This window comes from Amblyomma maculatum, chromosome 9, assembly GCF_055883805.1.
Source record: "Amblyomma maculatum isolate TAMU_Amacu chromosome 9, ASM5588380v1, whole genome shotgun sequence".
Classification (NCBI taxonomy): domain Eukaryota; kingdom Metazoa; phylum Arthropoda; class Arachnida; order Ixodida; family Ixodidae; genus Amblyomma; species Amblyomma maculatum.
In genome coordinates, this window is record NC_139352.1 from 17,827,118 (window position 1) to 17,846,692 (window position 19,575).

General features: G+C 46.6%; 1 protein-coding gene across 1 annotated transcript; it reads right to left on the minus strand.

Annotated features, from left to right (window-relative positions):
* Positions 1-790: 790 nt before the first annotated feature.
* Positions 791-5,161, minus strand: LOC146178471 (E3 ubiquitin-protein ligase RNF217-like). Its single transcript, XM_084578299.1, has one exon. It carries the CDS (start codon positions 5,006-5,008, stop codon positions 3,503-3,505), a length of 1,506 nt encoding a protein of 501 aa, XP_084434425.1. The 5' UTR covers positions 5,009-5,161; the 3' UTR covers positions 791-3,502.
* Positions 5,162-19,575: the final 14,414 nt, after the last annotated feature.

A 19,575-nucleotide genomic window follows, 5' to 3' on the forward strand; every position in this document is an offset into this window, starting at 1 on the left:
AGCAGATTATTCGGGCAGTACCACACAAAGATCGAGCTCACCAAAGCAACAAGTAAAATATCTGTGGAGCACTTTTTGTGGCTCTTCACTTCGAGTGGCGAACTGCTCGGCTTCTATAAACAAACATGTCTGGTTCGATAGCAATCCTCCAACGAACTTTTTCCTTTCCTTGTTTTCCTAATGTATACTGTTACGTTAAAGAAAGGGGGAAAAAAATGCTTTGCAGCATTTTTTGCAGCCCACAGGAATGGCGCACACTGCCAGTATTGCTAACGGCTGCATATTGTCTGCCTGCCCAGACGACATTCGAGAGCTGACGGCGTTCGTCTCCTTGTAAGTCGCGTTAGGTTTTCCATTGTGCGATCTTCGACGTTTAGGGCAGCCGTAAGGTGAATGGCGAGAGTGGAAAATGGAGTGAGTCCCGATATTATACCTTTACGGAGTATAACGTCGCACGCTCCGACAGGAGAGCAATGTAGGTGAAAACAAGCTCCTTTGACAATAGTCACTCAACAATGTACATGTGGAAGGGAATGCAGTCTCAGGAAGTCCGTTCCATTCGTTTGAATCAGCGCTTCCGGTCTACTAGATGCAGCCCAATAAGTACACGCGTATTAAAAGGAAACCAGTCGACGTACACGAGCGACTCGCAGGCGGCGGACACAAGGTCTAAACAAAGAATGAAACTTTGCTATGAAACTGCATGTCAGGGCCGATGCCGCCTCAAGGTGGCGTGTATGGAGTCGGACTCTGCTGTTGCAAAGATTGCAAGGAGGTCGTCTTATAAAAAAAAAAAAAAAATAGAAGAGAGAAAAAAATCCCTAGTAAAGGCTCAGCTTGATTCAAGGGTGTGCGACCTCAAAGCCGACCTTCGCCGCCTGGCGCTAGAGGCAAAGCATGCCCTCTAACGGCAGCTGCAAAATATAACAACAACAAAAGCGGATGCGAGTCCGTATCGCGTTTGCAAAGTGCCTTTGGCTTCCAGGCACGAACGCCACACTAGGCACAAGGAAGCTCGACTTCAAGGTCTTCTCAGATCAATGGCCGTATATGCTGCAATACATTTAGAGCCCGCCATTTTCTTCACATTTTAGCTATCTGTTCTTGCGTGCCGCCACCGTGGTTCACCGTGATCCAATCGTAAAACGAGCGCACCCGTGATCCCCTTACACAATCCGGAGAAACTTCGTAACCATCGGATCACGCGAGTGGGAACCAACTGTCGCAAATGAACTCGATCTGAACGAGGCCTTCACGCTTCGTTTCGCCTCCCAAGAACACGCGTTGAGGAGCGCTGCTACAAGGCGGTTGCGCGGCGTCGAGGACTTGCGCAAAACCAACGGTGCAATCAAGCGGCGCCGAGTTGAACGCCCGCGTCAACCAGACAGCGCTTCGCACGACTCTCGAAGCCCATAAACCCTGTCTAAAAAGCACCATACGTGAAGCAGCTCGAGACACATACAAAGCGAAGAGAGAGGACGCCCCGCAACGTCGCACAAAGTCGGATTATTCGCACTGCGCTCCTGTTTGCGAGCGCATTGCAAGGCGGTACACGCTCAACGAAATCCTCTCAACAGTCTCGCCCCTGGCTGCTGCTTTTTTTTTCTTTCTTGCGATAAAAGAAGAAAACGTGGGAGATAAAATGATGCATACGTTTTGAACGCAGCTCTTTTAATGAGAGCAGCCAGGGTTCAGCGCCTCTTGAAAAGGTAACAACCAACAAGATAAAAGAGGGAAACAGATTTCTTCGCGCGGAAGGTCGCGCGAAAAAACGGCGCGTGATTACTCCTCCCTCTCGAAGCACTTGCTGAATCGGTGGCGACTCAATCAAACAAAGGGAGTTGTCTCACACGCCGTTTCATAAAGTGTAGGGGGAAATTTAGACACTCCAAACAAGCAAGCAACCCTCCTTCTCAAGTATTCTATCACCAGTACACCAGTAGGACAGAACACGCCTGAAGACTTGACTATCCGGGTACCTCAGTGCAAGCATAACGTCTTTGCCTCTTTGTTTTGACAATTACTTCTGCCAGTACTCTCTATATATAAACACATCACCCCATATGTCAGAGATAAGTATGTCTCCAAGTCCTACACTGCCCAAGTGCACAGTGCCTAGGAGTAATAATCACAGATAAAAGCTGATATTTCTTACGGTCGACAGCTACCTAGCAACACACAGCGTTAATACAAGAAACGGTTATGTTGATCGCATTTCCCAAACATCTTATACAAATGGTGCAAGAGGGGATAACAGCTTTTCCTCACGACTACCTCAAAACTATAATTGCTTTAAACTATATTACAGACCAGTGAAGAGTGTAGGTAAGCATACTAGCACAAAAAAAAAAAAAAAAAAAAAAAAAATTACCAGACTAAACATCTAAGGTTGCAGCTTGAATGGTCCAAGCATTGTCATTGAAAGCAAATAAAGTACCCATAAATATTCTGTTATCACTGTATGGCTGGTAACACTAAAAACCAATCACAAGAATATTTAACAGTAACCCGTAGGAATAACTGCCCCCATTTAGCAGCAAACCTCAAGGTGTAAGAGCTCTAAAATGACGTGGTAGAACCAATTAACGCAATTTTCTGAGGTTTTAAAAAGACTTCAAAAAAGATTTCATTACCAGTGCTGGCCCTTCATGGTGTAATTTTTTTGCTTTTGCCAAATGCTGCCAAGAGGACTGAAAGCACCGTCTACTGAACAAGCATCCGATTGATAAAAGGCGTGCACAAGCACCTTGGGAAGACATTTGTTCAAAGATCACAAGGCATTGCAAGGCCAAGGATGCCATTAACAAAAAATATCACCACTGAGTGACATAATGTTTTTTTTTTCTTTTCTGTTGAGCGAAGTTATTTTAAGTGGTCATGATATTACAAAGAGCACATGATCATTAGTTTGGCCATCACAGTGCACAGAATCGCAGCACCAAATAAAGGTCCAAATATATCTAATTATAGTACAAAGTGCTAACCGATGCAAATCTTATAGAAATACATTTTTATGCTTTGTTTACAAAAGTGGTCATAAATCAAACTGCAGAGGTCTCTTCGAACCATCTCCAATATTATCATCTCCTGAAGCATCTCCACTTGACCACTGTTGTATTTCTCTTTTAAGGTTATTCAGAATAGACAACATGTAACGGTACATAACAGCATCAACGATCACTGTGAACAAGTCCTCTCAGAAATATGTGACACCAAAAGTTGCACAAGAAGCTTTGTAAAAACTGAACAGTGCTTTAGGAGACAATAATGGCGCAAAAAGAATGGTGCCCTGTACTAGACTTCGTCGGAGCCACCGCCGTTTAGACATGCATAATTAAAATAAGCACATCAAAGTAGATGCTACAAAGAGTAGCCCTGTCTGTGCTTGCGGTACACCACGCGTGTAGGGTGGCTAGAAAGGGGGGAATCAGGTGATACAGAGCCTGTACAAGTGCTTGCAGAATTAAGCAGAGGTGTGGGCGACAAACGGACAATAAGCGACTCACGAGAAACATACCAGCCGAGGTGTAGAGTCCGTCTCTAGATTTACGGACTTCTTGACGCTGTGGTAGCGCTGAACTAGTCGAAGACCCCCGTAGAGAGGGAACGCGAACGCACCGACACCAACCACGATGACCCCGGCGCACAGCGCCAGAACACCGACTATGGGTGCAGCGACCAACTTTCCGCCGAACACGGCACCGCGGACAATCTTTCGCTGGAGCGGTTTGTCGGCCTTGTAACGGAACTTGCAGCCGAAAACGCTCAGTTTGCTGTAGTGGTCTCCGAAGAACTTGAGCTGCCGGAACCGGTCGCCGCACCGGTAGCAGAAATGGGTCTTGCAGCGGGCGCAGTGCATGTGATCGCATCCTGTAATGCGCTGGATGAAGATCTTGCACTTGGGGCACCGCTGGGCATTCACCTGTCCGTGTGCCGTGGTGCGGGCCCAAGCCTTGAGTAGGCGGTCGCCCTTGCGGAACTGGCGGCAGCTCAGTCCTTCGTGCCACGGCGCGTGGCACGAGTAGCACCAGGAACCCCCGCATGCCGTGCACTTGAGCGGCTGGTTCTCCGGCTTGGGCCGCCTGGTAACGTGGTTGCAGTGCGGGCACGTCTTGGTCGAGACGTTGGCAGTCACCAAGAGTCGATGGAAATGCTCTTTTGAGTCCGCCGGCAACCTGGCGCTTATCTCATCTCGAGACACGAACTGGTGGCATCGGACGTTGCAGCATTCGATCTGGATGCTGTTCTGTCGCACCCGGGATGCGTAGTACCGCTTGAGGCAGGGCGTGCAGGCGGGAAAGCCACAGCAGGGCCGCCTGTACAGCGGCACCGTCTCGAGGCAGATGCCACACTCGGCTATGCCCCACGGGCCGACGGCGAAGTGCGGCTCGGGCTCCTCACCGCCAGTCGGCAGGGAGGCGAGCTCGCTGATGTGCTGATGACGGAGGAGAACAGGTCCATTCCCGTCCAGGCCGGCCTCGAAGAGACGGAGGACCTCACGGAGCAGCGCGTCATGGTCGTACTCCGAGGCATCCGAGCTAGTGGCGTTGGACGTCGACGAGTGAATCGAGGACGTCGCGATGCTGGAGTCGGAGCTGTCCCGCCGTCGGTAGTGCTGCTGGTGTGGCGGGTGCGACGACGGCTGCTGCGGTTGCTGGCGACCCGAAGCGTAGCGCTCGGGGTCCGAGTTTGGGTGGTTGCGACCAAGCTGCGGGCACTCGGGTCCGAATGACAGGAAGAAACACTCGAGAATGAAGCGCAGCTGCTCGAGGTCGGGAGTGCGAATGCGGTTCTTGATCCTCGGCGCGCCGCCGCCGAACGTTGCCGCCGAGCTCCGGCGATGGTGGCCGCTGCCAGCGTCGGAGGACGCGCGGCGCTGCAGGGACTCGCGCTCCATGGCGACGAGCTTACGCGAACCGAGGTCGGACTTCTTGTCAATGATGGCGTCGGTTACAGTTCGCTCACGGCGAAACTGCTCGGGAGACGCGGGCGACGTCGCAGCCGCCATTATAGGTGCATCACTGTTGGTTGCTGCCCCAACAGCGACGAAGCACACTACGCCGGGAACGAGCGACTGACATGTAAACAGAGCCCGTTGCGGGCTGACCCATTCAGCCGCAGTGGCAGGAGAGGGAGAAGAATGAAGAGAGGGGGAAAGAACGGGCTGGCTGTTCAGGGCACAAGCAGCACAAGCTGCTGCAGCTGCTTGCTTGCTGTCGCGTCCGCTGCGCCACCTGCCGTTCTCTCTCTCGCTCCTCACGTCCACATACCGAGCGCGCGCAAGCCCTGTTCTGTCCATACACTGTAGTTTTTCTACCTTAGGCTAGATGGCGCTGTAAACTTTTCTGAGCATCATCATTATCATTATTCTTCATGGTGTAGCAGACAACCTAAAGTAAGCGAGGCGTGTAGTTCGCTTTATGGCGCATTATGAATGGACACAAAGGCACGCTATTAATGACATAGAATTTCTTGCTTATCTACTTTCTTTTCAAGGCCGAAGGACAAAACGTGCGCTGGTAATTTCCTGCCTTCAAGGGTCCTCATCACTGTAAGGAAGGCAACCAGTCCTTCAACCGAGATACTGTTACATCCCATGCCGTCCCTTTAATAATGTTTTGAAGAGCTGTAACCATAAAATGGTGAAACTAACAATAAGAAAACTGGGGTATCGGGTCTAGCGCATTGGATGAGTTGTTTGAGCCTGAAAGCGCAGCTATAAGAAATAACTCAAGGTGAACTGATAAACTATTAAATACAACTGGAGAAATTGGGAGCTAGAAAAAATGCCAGCAGAACCTTCTCTGAGTACCTGTCTCATCAGTTCGCATAACTTGCCACCGGTTTCGTCAATTTCAGTGCCGCCTTCACCCAAAAAGCAACTATTCCCTTTGTGGGAATATGTCGCCACCTGCCGGGAAGATTTCAATACTTAGTCAGTGTCGGCTTGAGGAGGTCAATGAGGGATGGCAGCACACGCTAGTGGTCGCTCCGCTACGCGCGTGGAGGTTTTCCCCCAGGCATAGCTCCCCAACAGTGTCCCTCTCATGAGGAGGCAATAGGGGGGCTAACCACCCCACCCTTCAATCCCCCCCCCCCCCCCCCCCACCTAGAACGCGTCCACCCCCCTAAATTCAAGAATCACACAGTCAGTCCACGGCCGCTCAATGGAGGCGCACTTGGGTGCGGCCCGTCGCGTCGCCCAGAAGAGCCGTATTGCGCCTAGTTCTCATCGCCACCGCTGCGGCGCCACCGCTCCGGGACGAGTTCGGGCGGAGAGCTGCGCGCAACGGCCGTGGCTGTGCTTTCGTTTCGGCGTACGCGTGGTCGGCGCTTGCTCAATTTAGGATTATGAGCTGCGTTTCACTCAGTATGTGATGCTATGTGCAAGTTTGCTATTGATAAGATGATAGCGGCAAGTCATCATCACTAGGCTTTTCCAAGTCATTCGTGGTCTTCCGTTTACAACGAGAACGGGGCAGTCGTGTGCTTCGCTGAGTGCGCACCCATTTAGTTGCGTTTCAACCACTGTAATAACGTATTAGATATTGCAATCTTGAAATCGGGACATGGTTTGGGGCCATTTATTCAGCGTGCACTTTTCTGGACGTAGCGTTCAACATTATTGTTCAGCCTGTTCCTCCGTTTTCACTGGAAATAATATTCAAGTGGGTACCACCACCAAAACATACTAGCTAACACAAACTGTTGCAAAAGAAACAACACAAGAAAGCCAGTTCAACGACACGCCCGCAGGCTCTGGCAATTTTTTTCTCGTTTATGAAGCCGCGTGATGCACAGAAGACACGCAAGCTTATTTTACAAGCGAAGAACTTTTCTCGAAAATGTTTATGTGCAAGCGTGATTTTTTTCACTGTCTGATTAATGTTGCCTGTCCAGTTGGTCAGCAGTGGTCGCATTAGTTTAGTTAGGTCCTTAGTGTGACTGCGGTCTTTTCTCTCGCAAATCAGCTCTGGAAATTGCACAAAATAGGGAAGGGATGAAATTAACATGTTGCATAGCTTGCTGCTTCTTATGACCTGCAGGAACTTCATCACCTTGCTAACAAAGGTGCATGGTGATTTTCAGATACCATAGGCGTCCATCATCAAGAATTTTGATAAGTCCAGGGTATTGCAGGAATCACAAGGCACAAAGTTAATAAATGGATGGGGACTAATAAAATAAAATTATTGACACTCTAAAGTAAACACTAGAAGTTATTTAAACTTTGGTAATATATAAATAATGAAAACACGGGCAGGCACTGAAAACAGAATAAATAAAAATTTTTCATGAGATTCTGTTAAACTATTTATACTTTATCTTCAAATGGACGTGCAAGGTAACCAGCCAAAAATTCAATCGGTGCTAACTCTATGTCAGCTGCTGGTTCACACCACACATGAATGAATCCAAGCTGACTCGAAAACTCTCTCGCAGCAGACGTGATATGGCAGTTGGCAAGGTACGACTTTCATAATCACGAATGCCATGTTTTATAGCTGTCTATTGTTGATAGGTGCATTTGCAGACTGATGCTTGCAAGATGCCAACCTGCACAAAGCATGGCAAAATGTGTATCTCAGTGGATATATTTTTTTTTTCGCTAGTTGTACCTTCAGTATTTTCTCCGAGGTGAAAACTGCAGCCCTTGCGTCAACTCTGTCGTTCCCGCCTTTGAATTGCCTTAGGCTGCTAAAAAGCGATACTACAGGCCTGCTGTTGAGGTCCTGCTTTAGGGCGTATCGGAAGCTGAAAATAAGATTCGGTTAAACGCAATGCACTCGTAAGGCACACAGAAGACGTTGCAAGATACTTGATGTGATCAAGAAGGTACTTAATTTGCGCCACTGTGGATCTGGTTGTCATGATTGTTGCTTCGTACGTTAATTTGCTTGGTTAGCCTTTGCTTCGACGTGCCTCCTAGGACCTGAATGTCTTTGATATGGCAAATTCCAACTCTAACCAAGAGAGTCACTCGTCATCTGACAAATAAAGCGGCTCCTCTTGGTGTCTCTATGGCTTCACTTATGCGATGTTGAGCAAGGCATACCATTTTGATATCATCGTCATAAAAGTGATCGTGGCGCACCTATCTTGAAACACACATGTTTCAGGATGACACGGGGGGTTGTCCAGGAGGAAATGAAGTGTAGCTATAACAAGTGGGGAAAATAAAGCTATTGACCTGCGCACATTAATTTTTTCAAGGTTGTTTGGCTCAACATGAGCCCGCGTGAGTAACTCAACTTGTAAGGTGGGCAGTTCGGGAACACGAAGGGGACAGCTGAAGGAAGCAGGATCTTCAGTTTTATGTTCTTCCTGTAATCGTCATCTGTGAAGTGCAGTGAGTATACCAGTGACTTGTCACTCGGCTCCCACCGGCTTCCTTTTCCGTCCTAACCTTCCCGAGATATGTTTTTCAGCCATGCTGCTCGACGTTGTGAATCGCACGGGAACCCATGGTAACCGATCTTTTCTTGCTTTCGTGGTGCACAGCGGCACACAGCAGTTGCCTGGCATGGTGCTGCATACGCTTAGGACGCTGTTGACACAGGCACCGATGACACGCATGCAGAACTATCAGAACCACGCAGGTATGCTGAGTAGTCAAAACGATAACACGCGCCAACTCAGCCAGCGCGCTCCTTCCGCGTCGTCTGCTCGTCCGTACCGGCGGCGCCTTGTCCTGGAGTGGTGGCGCCCCCGCGGCGGAAACTGTAACTTCTCCCAATACGCGCTTCCCCAGCCATTGAGGCGCGACGCGACGGGCCGCACCAAGTGCGCCTCCATTGAGCGGCCGTGGTCAGTCAGTCACGGCTCATAGTTGGGCAAAGTGGTAAAGTGATGGAGGAGGAGGATGGCGATTTCATGAAATTACCTGAACAAACGTGACGAAGCATTTTTGAAATGAGATGTCTTCCGCGTCTTTATAGTATAGTATAGTATAGTATAGTATAGTATAGTATAGTATAGTATAGTATAGTATAGTATAGTATAGTATAGTTAGACCACAGGCCGGCGCCCATTTTTTCAACCAGTAAAGAGTAGAAAATGCTCATTCCCTGTTAAATGTTCCATGGCATAAGCGGCTGCACGCATTTCAAACTGATATATGCACCAACTGTTGTACGGTAATGGTGTTCTCATTTACTCACAACTGTACCGATGTTGAAATGTTTTGTGAGTGGTTTTGCCAGAATATCAATGCTCTTGCAGTAATATTGGCCGTCCACTTTGAATTAGTAGTCAGTTAAGGTTCAAAGAAAAATAAATTGTTCTATAATTACTTCAGGAAGTTCAGTGCCTCGCAAAATCGTCAAATGTTGTATGTTCGCTTCGTGTAGGTGCGCACCGAGGACTGAACAAAAAAAAATAATGCACTTTTATTTCCCCCAAAACAAACAAACTAGGCGTTTAGTTTCTGCGGTTTAACGCCCGAAAGCGACTCAGACTTGAGAAATGCTGTAGTTGACGGCTCCGGAAATTTCGACCACCCGGGGCTCTTTAACGTGAACTGATATCGCACGGTCACGGACACTTTGTAAACTCTGCATAAATTACGAACTGGTGTATAGGAAAGGAAAGGCGTAGTGTCTTTCACATTTCTCGCTGGGTGAGCTTGACCCGCGCCGTACGATAAGGGAAGGTGAGAATGAAAGAGAGAAAGAAAAACCGCAGTGGAGGGCTTCGAAATAATTTCCACCACTTAGGGACCTTTATATGCACTGACATCGCGGTGTGACTGAGTTTCGCACGAAGGCTAAACTGCTAAAACTATGCCAATTAGTGCGTTCGCACGTATTAATCGGAAAGGCTAATTTTTTCGACAGCTCGATTCTCGGGATTTCTCGATGGTACCCAGCGGCACGCAATAACTTTGACCAGAACCCTTGAACTTTCCAGATTTAAAAACATACAGCTCTGTTTAGAGCTTAAGGTCTGGTGTATTTATCTGGCATTTATTCGTCCTTCAACGCTTATATCATCGGTGCGTATGCTCGGAAAGCACAATGTAAACTGTGTCTAGAACGTAACGTTCTCTCGCTAACAGTTTGCTAAACTTGTGCATCTCACCAATACCTCTAAGAAATAAAATGAGGTATTTTTGCCGTCTAGTCGCTCCCCGGTTTCATTAACAGATCTAGCAGCCATTCTAAAGAACGAAAATCAATAAACCTAACGTAAAGTAACATTTTAATATTACAAACTAATGACCTATATCTATCCGTTACGTACGAAACGATGTACGTATTTATTAAGGCTGTCACTAACAGAATCAGGGGAGCCTTAGACTTCAATCCACTAAAGGATCAAGCACGTTTTCAGAAATGACACTTTATCGTCGATCATATCCATAAAACGAACCAGGTGATATAAAAAGGCTTTAAATATATACAGCTCCTATATATAGCATTCATATATTACGAGAAAGCATTTCACACAATCGAAACATTAGCAGTCATGCAGGCATTCGAAATCAAGGTGTAGATGAGCCATGCGTGAAAGTATGCTGGAATATATCTATAATGGCTGCACAGCAACCATAGTTCTGCAAAAAGAAAGTAATAAAATTCTATTAAAGAAAGGTGTTAGGAAGGAGACACGATCTCTCCAGTAGTATTCACAGCTTGCTCACAGGAAGTATTCAGAGACTGAATGGTAGCAGTTTGGGTCCTTAAGGATAAGGGCTAATTGAGAATACCTCAGTAATCGGAGATTCGCTGACGGCCTTGCCTTGCTGAAAAAGTCAGGCGACGAATCAGAAAGAGTGATTGATGAGTGATGACCTCGACATGAAAACCAGGAAGATAGACCTAAAAATTAATATACGGAAGAATAAAATACTGTTCAACAGCCTCTGAAAGGAAGAACAGTTTGCAATATGTAGCGAAGCACTGGAAGGTGTTGGCGAATATGTAAACTCAGGACAGGCGCTACATAAGTTGAGGAATAAGCAGAGAGCTGTAGAGCGGAAGATTGTAAGTGTAACGTTAAGAGATGGAAAGCGTGAAGAATGGGTAAAAGAAATAAATCGAGTTAATGACATTTTAGTCAATTCATGAAGAAGTAATCGGCAGGGGCAGGACAGGTAGTGCGCACAAAGGATAACAGATGGTCGCTAAGGCAACAAATTGGGTTATAAGGGAAGGAAAGCGTAGCATGATGATAGGATAGGATAGGATAGGAAATACGTTAGTTTCTCTAGGAGGGTCTTGTGCTAGTAGCAGAAGAGTTCCATCTTCCGCCTTCTCACAGGGTCGGTGCCCCTATTCCAGGGCTCCGCTGAGAAAGTTAGGTGGGAGGATGAGGTAAAGAAGTTTTGAGCGGTCAAGTGGATGCTGCTCGCACAGGGCCGGGTTAATTGGAGGAATCTGGGAGAGGCCTTCGCTCTGCAGGGGACATAGTACTGATGGTGATGATGATGATTACGGAGATTGCAATGTTAGGAAAACAAAGAAGCGGCAATAAGATGGCAATATGAGATCTTTTCTAGCAGCCGTCAGGAAATGGCATCGAAACATGCAAAGAAAACGATTCTGAACTTACAGCCGTTCTGATCTTGTCAGCCATAGAAAAATGGACATAGACTCGGACCTCAATATGTGACTAACGTTCTTTCCCTTTTTCTCCACAGCGACCTTGCGCCTTCAATCAATCAATCAATCAATCAATCAATCAATCAATCAATCAATCAATCAATCAATCAATCAATCAATAAATCAATCAATCAATCAATCAATCAATCAATCAATCAATCAATCAATTAATTAATTAATTAATTAATTAATTAATTAATTAATTATTTATTAAACTTTCCAGTTCAAATTAAGTACAGACCAAAGTACAACGCAACGGGCATGTTCAGCGTCAGCATAACGAGTATGTATTTTGCTCATGCTTCGTTGGTGTTAACTTCCTTTCCACAAAGAAACATGTCCAGTTAGAGGTGTGTGAACGTGTGCGTACCTTTAGGCTGAGGTGTGCCGGCCTTTTCCACGAAGAGGCCGGGCTTGTATAAATCAAAGTTAGTGCTCAAGGAAGACTTCTAATGTTTTGGGAGGGACTGGCCTAGGCCTTTACTTCCGAAGCATGCGATGGCGATGGGCATAGGTTACAGCATTAACAGAGAGCTATAGACATAAGCATTCATGCGTGTCCTAGTATATGTGCGTCGTCTAGGTGTTCATGATGCGAGCTATTGCCATAGCATGTTTTAAGCTTTTGATTCCGCTGAAGAGACGAGGGCACGCCAGCATGTGCGGAAAAATCTGAATCATCCTGTACTTTTCCAGTACACTCTACAGCTCTCCAGTACAGTGTGTTAGACAGAGAGAGTTAGCATGCACGCCTGAAACTGCGAAAGCGCGGCATGCGCCCAGGTTCCCCGGTGCACGTGCAAGCTAGTGCGCCTCCGCTAGGTTAGTGACAGCAAACGTGTACTATGACCGAGCTTTGTAGCATGGTGACACTATCGGTGAAAGGTTGAGCGGAAGTGCCAATGTGCGTTCGCAGAATTCTTTGATGTAAGGGCGAATAATGCAGCTGTATGTGGTGAGCGTTCTCTTGTTCGAACCTATATCCTAAAGCTGCCTATATTACGCGATAGTACGACGACTCCGTTGAGGTGTCTTCCTTGTGTGGTGCCCTGTCACACGAGGTGGTAGTGGTGCCTGGATCAAAGATTTTTGGTCTCCGAACTGTCGCACAAAGGCGGCACTGACTGCGATCGCGAATCTGAGTGAGAATTTGCACAGGATTACTGATTGCAATATGCGCCTTAGTCATCGAACGGGAGTCGCACTATCGACTAGCTCGTGCAAAAGTGTCCATAGAAGCGAGTCTCACTACGATTGCTGTGATATGGGTGTTTATAGACAGCGGGCTATGGTAACGCATTGTCACGTGTAATGAGCAATTAAGTGTCCTGCTTTTAATTTTAACGTCAAATTTGAATGCCTAACTGGTTTATTGGCTGCCCCTCACATAGAATGAAAAGACAAATGTAAAATATTCGAATTTTTATTCCATACCTCGCTTGTTTAATAAAGAGGAACAGTGAGATGCTGATTTCTTTTGCGACTGTGATTAGTTTCGGAGCCAGAGCTGTCGTTGGCGGCTGTGGCGGTTTTTCCTTGATATAACCAGTGCCAGAATAGAGCAAATTATTTAACGAGACAAGCAAGAAATACAGAGAAGTGGAAATAAAAATTCTAGAACTCACTGCGCAAAAGTGAAAAAAAAAGGACATAATATAACCAGTGAGGGCAGATGTTTGACTCGCGTATGCTCATTAAGAAGGCCGTCGTGATTAGGGCGAGCGAGCAACTTCAAAGGCCGCGCTCATTAAATTAATCGAGGCTTGCAAGACACACCGGAGAGGCGTGGTTCAGAAAAGAATGGCTTTGGGACGGCGGAATTAAAATTTGTTAAGGCTGTACCGACCATGCTTCGACTTCAACTTGTCCTTGCTGTTTCTGTCGGTAACGAGCCCTTAACTGTAATGATGAAGACGTATAGAACGTTTGGTGACTTTATAAGAGCGGCTCGCTTTCAATCAGATCATTCGTTGCTGAAATGATATATGGCAAGAAACGGAATACCGCGACAACTATGAGCTTGATTGTAATTGCTGCAGGTGCGGAAAGAATGTTGTCTGCTGGATAATTACTTGGCGTTCAATTTATCAGTAATGTTTTCGGTTTTCGGCATTCACGTAGCTATAACCACGTAAGGCTTCTATGGACATTGCGATTCAAAGGCATTTTTACTACTTTGTAAACATGAAATCTTGCCCGAAACATTATAGCTGTGTTATCCTCAATGAGTTCACTATTGTACGTATTTTTTTTTTTTTTTGCAAATTTATCTATTTATTGCATGGAAAAAAAAAATTATACTGCAGGTTATCGTTGGTTGGTTGGTTGGTTGGTTGGTTGGTTGGTTGGTTGGTTTGTGGGGTTTAACGTCCCAAAGCGACTCAGGCTATGAGAGACGCCGTAGTGGAGGACTCCGGAAATTTCGACCACCTGGGGTTCTTTAACGTGCGCTGACATCGCACAGCACACGGGCGTCTTGCTTTTCGCCTCCACCGAAATCTGCAGGTTATAAACATCGGTATACTATTTGCAGTGTTCTTTTGAACTGATTTTTTCCCCCGCGTTATTTGTCTGTTCTTTATAGTATCATCTACTTGCCATATAGAAGACACTGTACTCAGTTCGGAGGCAAAGTGGAGAGCACAGAATTTTTTACGACCATCAGGGTTTTTGAACAGGTGCCTTTAAATATCGCTCCACTGACATTCATGCGCCGACTAATCCATTTTTATCTCGTTCCTCGAAAACGCGACTCAGTAATGTCATCAGCGTCTCTCTGGACAGAATCTTTGCCTAGAGGCTACAGCGCATCCAGCAGTAAGGACGCAGGTGGACAGAGGGAGAGAGTGCATCCGCTACCAACGGGCACAACATTTTCACCTGTCGCATCCCAGTCACTCCCGAATGCGAGGCGAATGCTATACCCTGTTAGGAGAGCGCTTAGATGGCCTACAGTGTCAAATTCCTTGCGATCTCAAGCCACCTAATACGTCATCATTCGGATTGAAAAGCCATAACTTTCCACCCTTTCTTTTTTAACGTGAGGGCGTCAGTACTCCCACGTTGGAACAAACTGTACAGCGGCGTCGGCGACGTCGAACTCGATCGTTTGATGCCTCGCAGCCTTGAAAGATCACGTACATGGCGGTCCACTGTTAAAGGGAACATGAGACTGCGTGGCAGCAGCGCTTTTAAAAGCTCTCCCGCGAGAGCCGGTGAAAACCAATGGCAAAAAATGCGCAGTAAACACCGCCGGCTGCTCTTCCCTAGCATGCACACTGTGCCGCCCATTCTCGCCAGTTGTCGGTGGCAGCGCTTTGCGGAGTGTGTAGGTCAAGTGATCGTGCGTTCCCTTTAACAATGGACCGTTCTGTACATGTGCCTCTGACAGGTTGCAGTTGGCAGGTAATGTGGATGGGCACTTATTGATCGGATATGCAATTTTGCGACGTGCCTTTATATCTCTGTCATTTCTCTTAGGCGATAACATAATCTTGTAGCTTGTTAAGTGACGCACTCTCCTATATGCACACACACACACACACACACACACACACACACGCACGCACGCACGCACGCACGCACGCACGCACGCACGCACGCACGCACGCACACACACACACACACACACACACACACACACACACACACACACACACACACACACACACACACACACACACACACACACACACACACACACACACACACACACACACACACACACACATATATATATATATATATATATATATATATATATATATATATATATATATATATATATATATATATATATATATATATATATATATATATATATATAATGCAGCTGTTGCAACCGGTATAGAACCCGTGAACTTAATTTGCATGCCTGAGCTTCGCAGGCGAACGCCGCATATGCATGTAAGTCAACGCGAACGTGTCAATGCGCAGTTACTGATTAAGCACGGTGTCCAATATAGCCACGAGTTAAGATTTAAAAAAAAATGATTGCTCTGTTTCGATTTAATGAGTAAGGAAGCGATAAGAAGGCCTAAACTATTGCTTGAAAGAATATTTAGAAGAGCTAAAAAAGGGTCCTTAATCCCGGAATGTTAAGCACATCCGTTGATGCCAAGTATAAAGCTTAGCTCAGTCTAAGCCGCGCTTAGCTCAGCGAACAAGTGTGTTTCCTACAACTGGAGCGCTTCTGAGTTTTACTAGCGTGGTAAAAATGAGAAAATCATGGACCTTTAACGCTTCGATTAACACCGGGGCTGTCCTATCTTTTCTTTTTTTTTTTTTTTTTTTTTTTTTTGCGTAGTACGGTATACACGCTGCATCGAGCTAAAAAGGGGCAGCAAGAAAAGAGGTTTATATTTAGCAGGCTCTATACTGAGAAAGCCTAACTAAGAAAGCCTGACTTGAAAAGAGGTGCCATTTAGAAAATGAAAGCCCTCTTCTCAACAACTTAAACGAAAAGAAAATACCCAAACGTGCACATGCCTTACGACGAGAAGATCGAAGATAGACGGGGCTGCTGTCGTCTCTTGTTCTTGGCTCTTACACGCACGGCATGCAAAGGGCAGGATGAAGGTTCTAATAAATTTCGCCCGCGTACCGAGTGGCTCGCTTAATCCGGGATTAAGGCTGATGTGTCTGCGCCCTTTGGGGGACCAGGTGTTTTCGGAGCCCCACTTCGATCAGCTCATTGGTAGGAGACATTCGGCCCTTTCGGCCGCCGGTTGCCAGAAAAGACTTTACAGATGACCCCCGTGAGTGCTGGCATTGAGCACAAGTAAGGGTGATTTAGAACCAGTGGTTCTTTCGCAAGGTTCGCTGTAAAGCACCATAGTGCCAGAAATACTGAATATTCCTTGGTCGACGTTCATATTAAATGACGTCATTGCAAATCAATACAGTGCCCAGTGTCATCGACCACGTGGCCTATTGATCACGTGACCTGTCGAGGTCACATTTTTACATCACTTCGCATTATTTTTGTATAATGTTTCGTAACGTATCATTTGGATTTTATTTCATTTTATCTTTTGCTATCGTATGAGTGGGTGGTTGCTGCCCTGCCCTACGGTGGTAGGAGCCAAGCGGCCTTCGCCCTCTGCGGCGGAGGCTGCTTTGCCACCGGGCTTTTGGTATCGGTTGTGCATGCCCAGGTTGCACTTGCCGCCGCTTCGATGGTATATATATGAGGGTGTTGCAAATCGCACCTCTCTCTCTCTCTCTCTCTCTCTCTCTCTCTCTCTCTCTTTGTTTCAAATTATACTATGTTCGCACCAGGCAACGGGGGTGACTCAGCTGTAGAGCCAGTTGGCAGGCCCGTGCATTTTCTTTTCGTGCTTCCTAGACGCGCAGCAACAACACCGCCTGGTGGTCTTAATGCGCAATGGCATCGCAAAGCGCACGGAAGCCTTTTGTTTCGCCTCCATCAAAACGCGGCAGCCGTGGCCGGGTTCGAATCTGGGATGTTCGGATCAGTCTATGTCTGCATACAGTTCCCGGGCGTTAATCTATAAGCGAGTATTTCTGAGTCAGTCTGACGACACAGATGGAGTTTGCAACAGGAGCATGTGCGTCTAGTAGGTAAGAATAGAAAATGAATGAATCGGAGTCGTAAGCATCAGGTTCTCCGGGCTAACGCAAGGGACTCGCCAGAGATCAATACGTTTCAAGAAAAGGCGTATGCACCCCAAACAATGACTACGTCGATTCCTAAAACATGAGCGTCACTTTCCGTGACAGTCTGGCGCTTGAACATGGCATCACCGCTCTCATCCGAGAACAGGCATTTCAATTGTGAAGTCGCCTTCAGACTGCTGCTTCGACGTCATTATGACCAAACTCCATGGGTCCTTAGAGAAAACTTTACAGAAAATATGCGGATCTAACTGTGGTGATATGCTAACGGTGCAGGGATGAAAGATAGCGCATCTTACATAGGAAGCCACTGTATTCTCTTTTTAATTTAATTGAGAAAAAAAAGAAGAAAGAAGAAAAGTCATGGCGTGACTGGCTTCGTTCCAGTTCCCCGGAAATCCTTTCGATCGCAAGTTTTTTCTCTTCCGGCTCCACTGCAGCAACCTAGTTGAGTGCTCCTTTTTCGTTTTTTTGCTTTTTAATATTCACCCCTCGTCACGCCGCCGTTCGGCTATTGCGTAACATCCGGAACTGGTGCAACATGCATAACGAATGAGGAACCGGAACCTAAATTCGGAAGGCCAGTTTTTGTGAAACTTAGGGACGGAAGCCAACCCGTGCGCCCTCAAGATTCATCCGAGAGAGAGAGAGAGGAAAAGAAGGGTGATGTAAGAACAGGAAACCGCATACACGCCCCGTGCGCATACGTCGCCTGCGTATCTCATGTAACCCATTCGTGCGCGGTGGCCGTTAAAGTCGTGGGCTCGTGTCACGTTTCCCGAGCGAAGCTGTTGAGGAGGAGCGCTGTGTACGCTGCAGTATAGAGACCGTCGGGATACGCGGGGCAGGGTGATGAAGGTGAGGAGGAACACGTAATGGTCAGTTATTTTCGGAGACGTTCGTCACCACGGATGCCACGACCATGCATGGCGACCTTGGGCAATAAGTTCGTGAGCCAAGCGGACAGGACAAGGACCCGGGTGCCTCTGGGGGCGTAACGACGCTATCGCTCCCATACTGTGGCCCACAGAAGTGCAGGCTAGTGCTTTTTGATCGCGCCAGTTCAGAAACAACACTTCGAAATCAATTTCATGCCTTCTATAATGAAACTTTCCATATGATGAGTCCCATAATTTTTTGCTTTCCGTGTGGATCATAGGGACAGCATATAGAACGCATGGAGAATGCAGCATACAGAACCAGTATTGTAGAAAGAAGGTTTCACGCCTTCTTCTAACTTTCTGCTGGACTCGGATTTGAAATCAAGATGTTGACAGAAGTAGTGAGTGTTATCTGTTGCTTGTGATTATGTGTGATCGACCTGTCAACACTACTTATTATTAAGTGGCTCTACTGTGGAACACATTCCGACAGAACCAGCAAGGCTAATCTCATCTATAGTTAGCAACAACCTGAACCTCGTTGCGCATGCGTGAAAATATACGGACTTCTTATGACGATATGAAAAATATATGGAAAAGATACGGAGAACGTACCGATTTTCATATATTCTTCCATATGATATAAAATCCATGTACTCATAATTCCACACGATCAGCTCATAGGGAAATTTTCAGCAGGGCCTATGGCGAGCCGAGGCATCTTAATAAGACGGTAGAGCCACCAATAGATAACTGCGGTTAGCTATTGACCGCGCCTGCAGCTTTTTGGCTTCTTCACTATATTCGTGAGTTACGTGCCCTATATTAGCTGCTTTCACCAGACATTATGGGCACGGCAAGAAGGACTCGTTTATGATTGCCCCGGACGCAACAACCAGTTTTCTAATAACACGACTGAGTCGCATTATATTTTGTTGCACTGAAGTTGAGCGCCCATTGTTCGCTGATCACTTCGGATTATTAGCTATGAAATAAAGAACCGTACCGAATTGACGTCCGCTGTACAAGCGCAGGTCGCACGTGACCGTCGCGCGCCAGATCTTTAATATTATCAGGTCCGAAACTTCCCATAGGGCCCATGTATAAAAACACGGCGATTGTGATTGGTCGAAATCGGATGTTTAGGGATATGTTGCTTTCAGTTTTATTTGACTATTTAATTAATGGCATAACTATACACGCACCTTCCTATCGTGAAGTTGAATATTTGTACTATGCGATGAGTGATATTAAATATTTTCTTTCTGTGGTATTGCTGTAAACGTGTTTTTTTTTTCTCTCATCGCACTGGTTTGCGTCATTCCTGCAATGCGTGCTATTTTTTCGTGCAATATTCTTTTACATTATTAACCCGCTGCCGTCAAAATGGCTGGGTTAGCGCGCAAGTCAGGCTGCCAAAGGGCGGCATTTTTCCGCAGCCCTTTCATGTATTT

Bases quoted from the DNA above. Each gene is read 5' to 3' on its own strand.
- LOC146178471 (XM_084578299.1), bottom strand. From the start codon at position 5,008: ATGGCGGCTGCGACGTCGCCCGCGTCTCCCGAGCAGTTTCGCCGTGAG.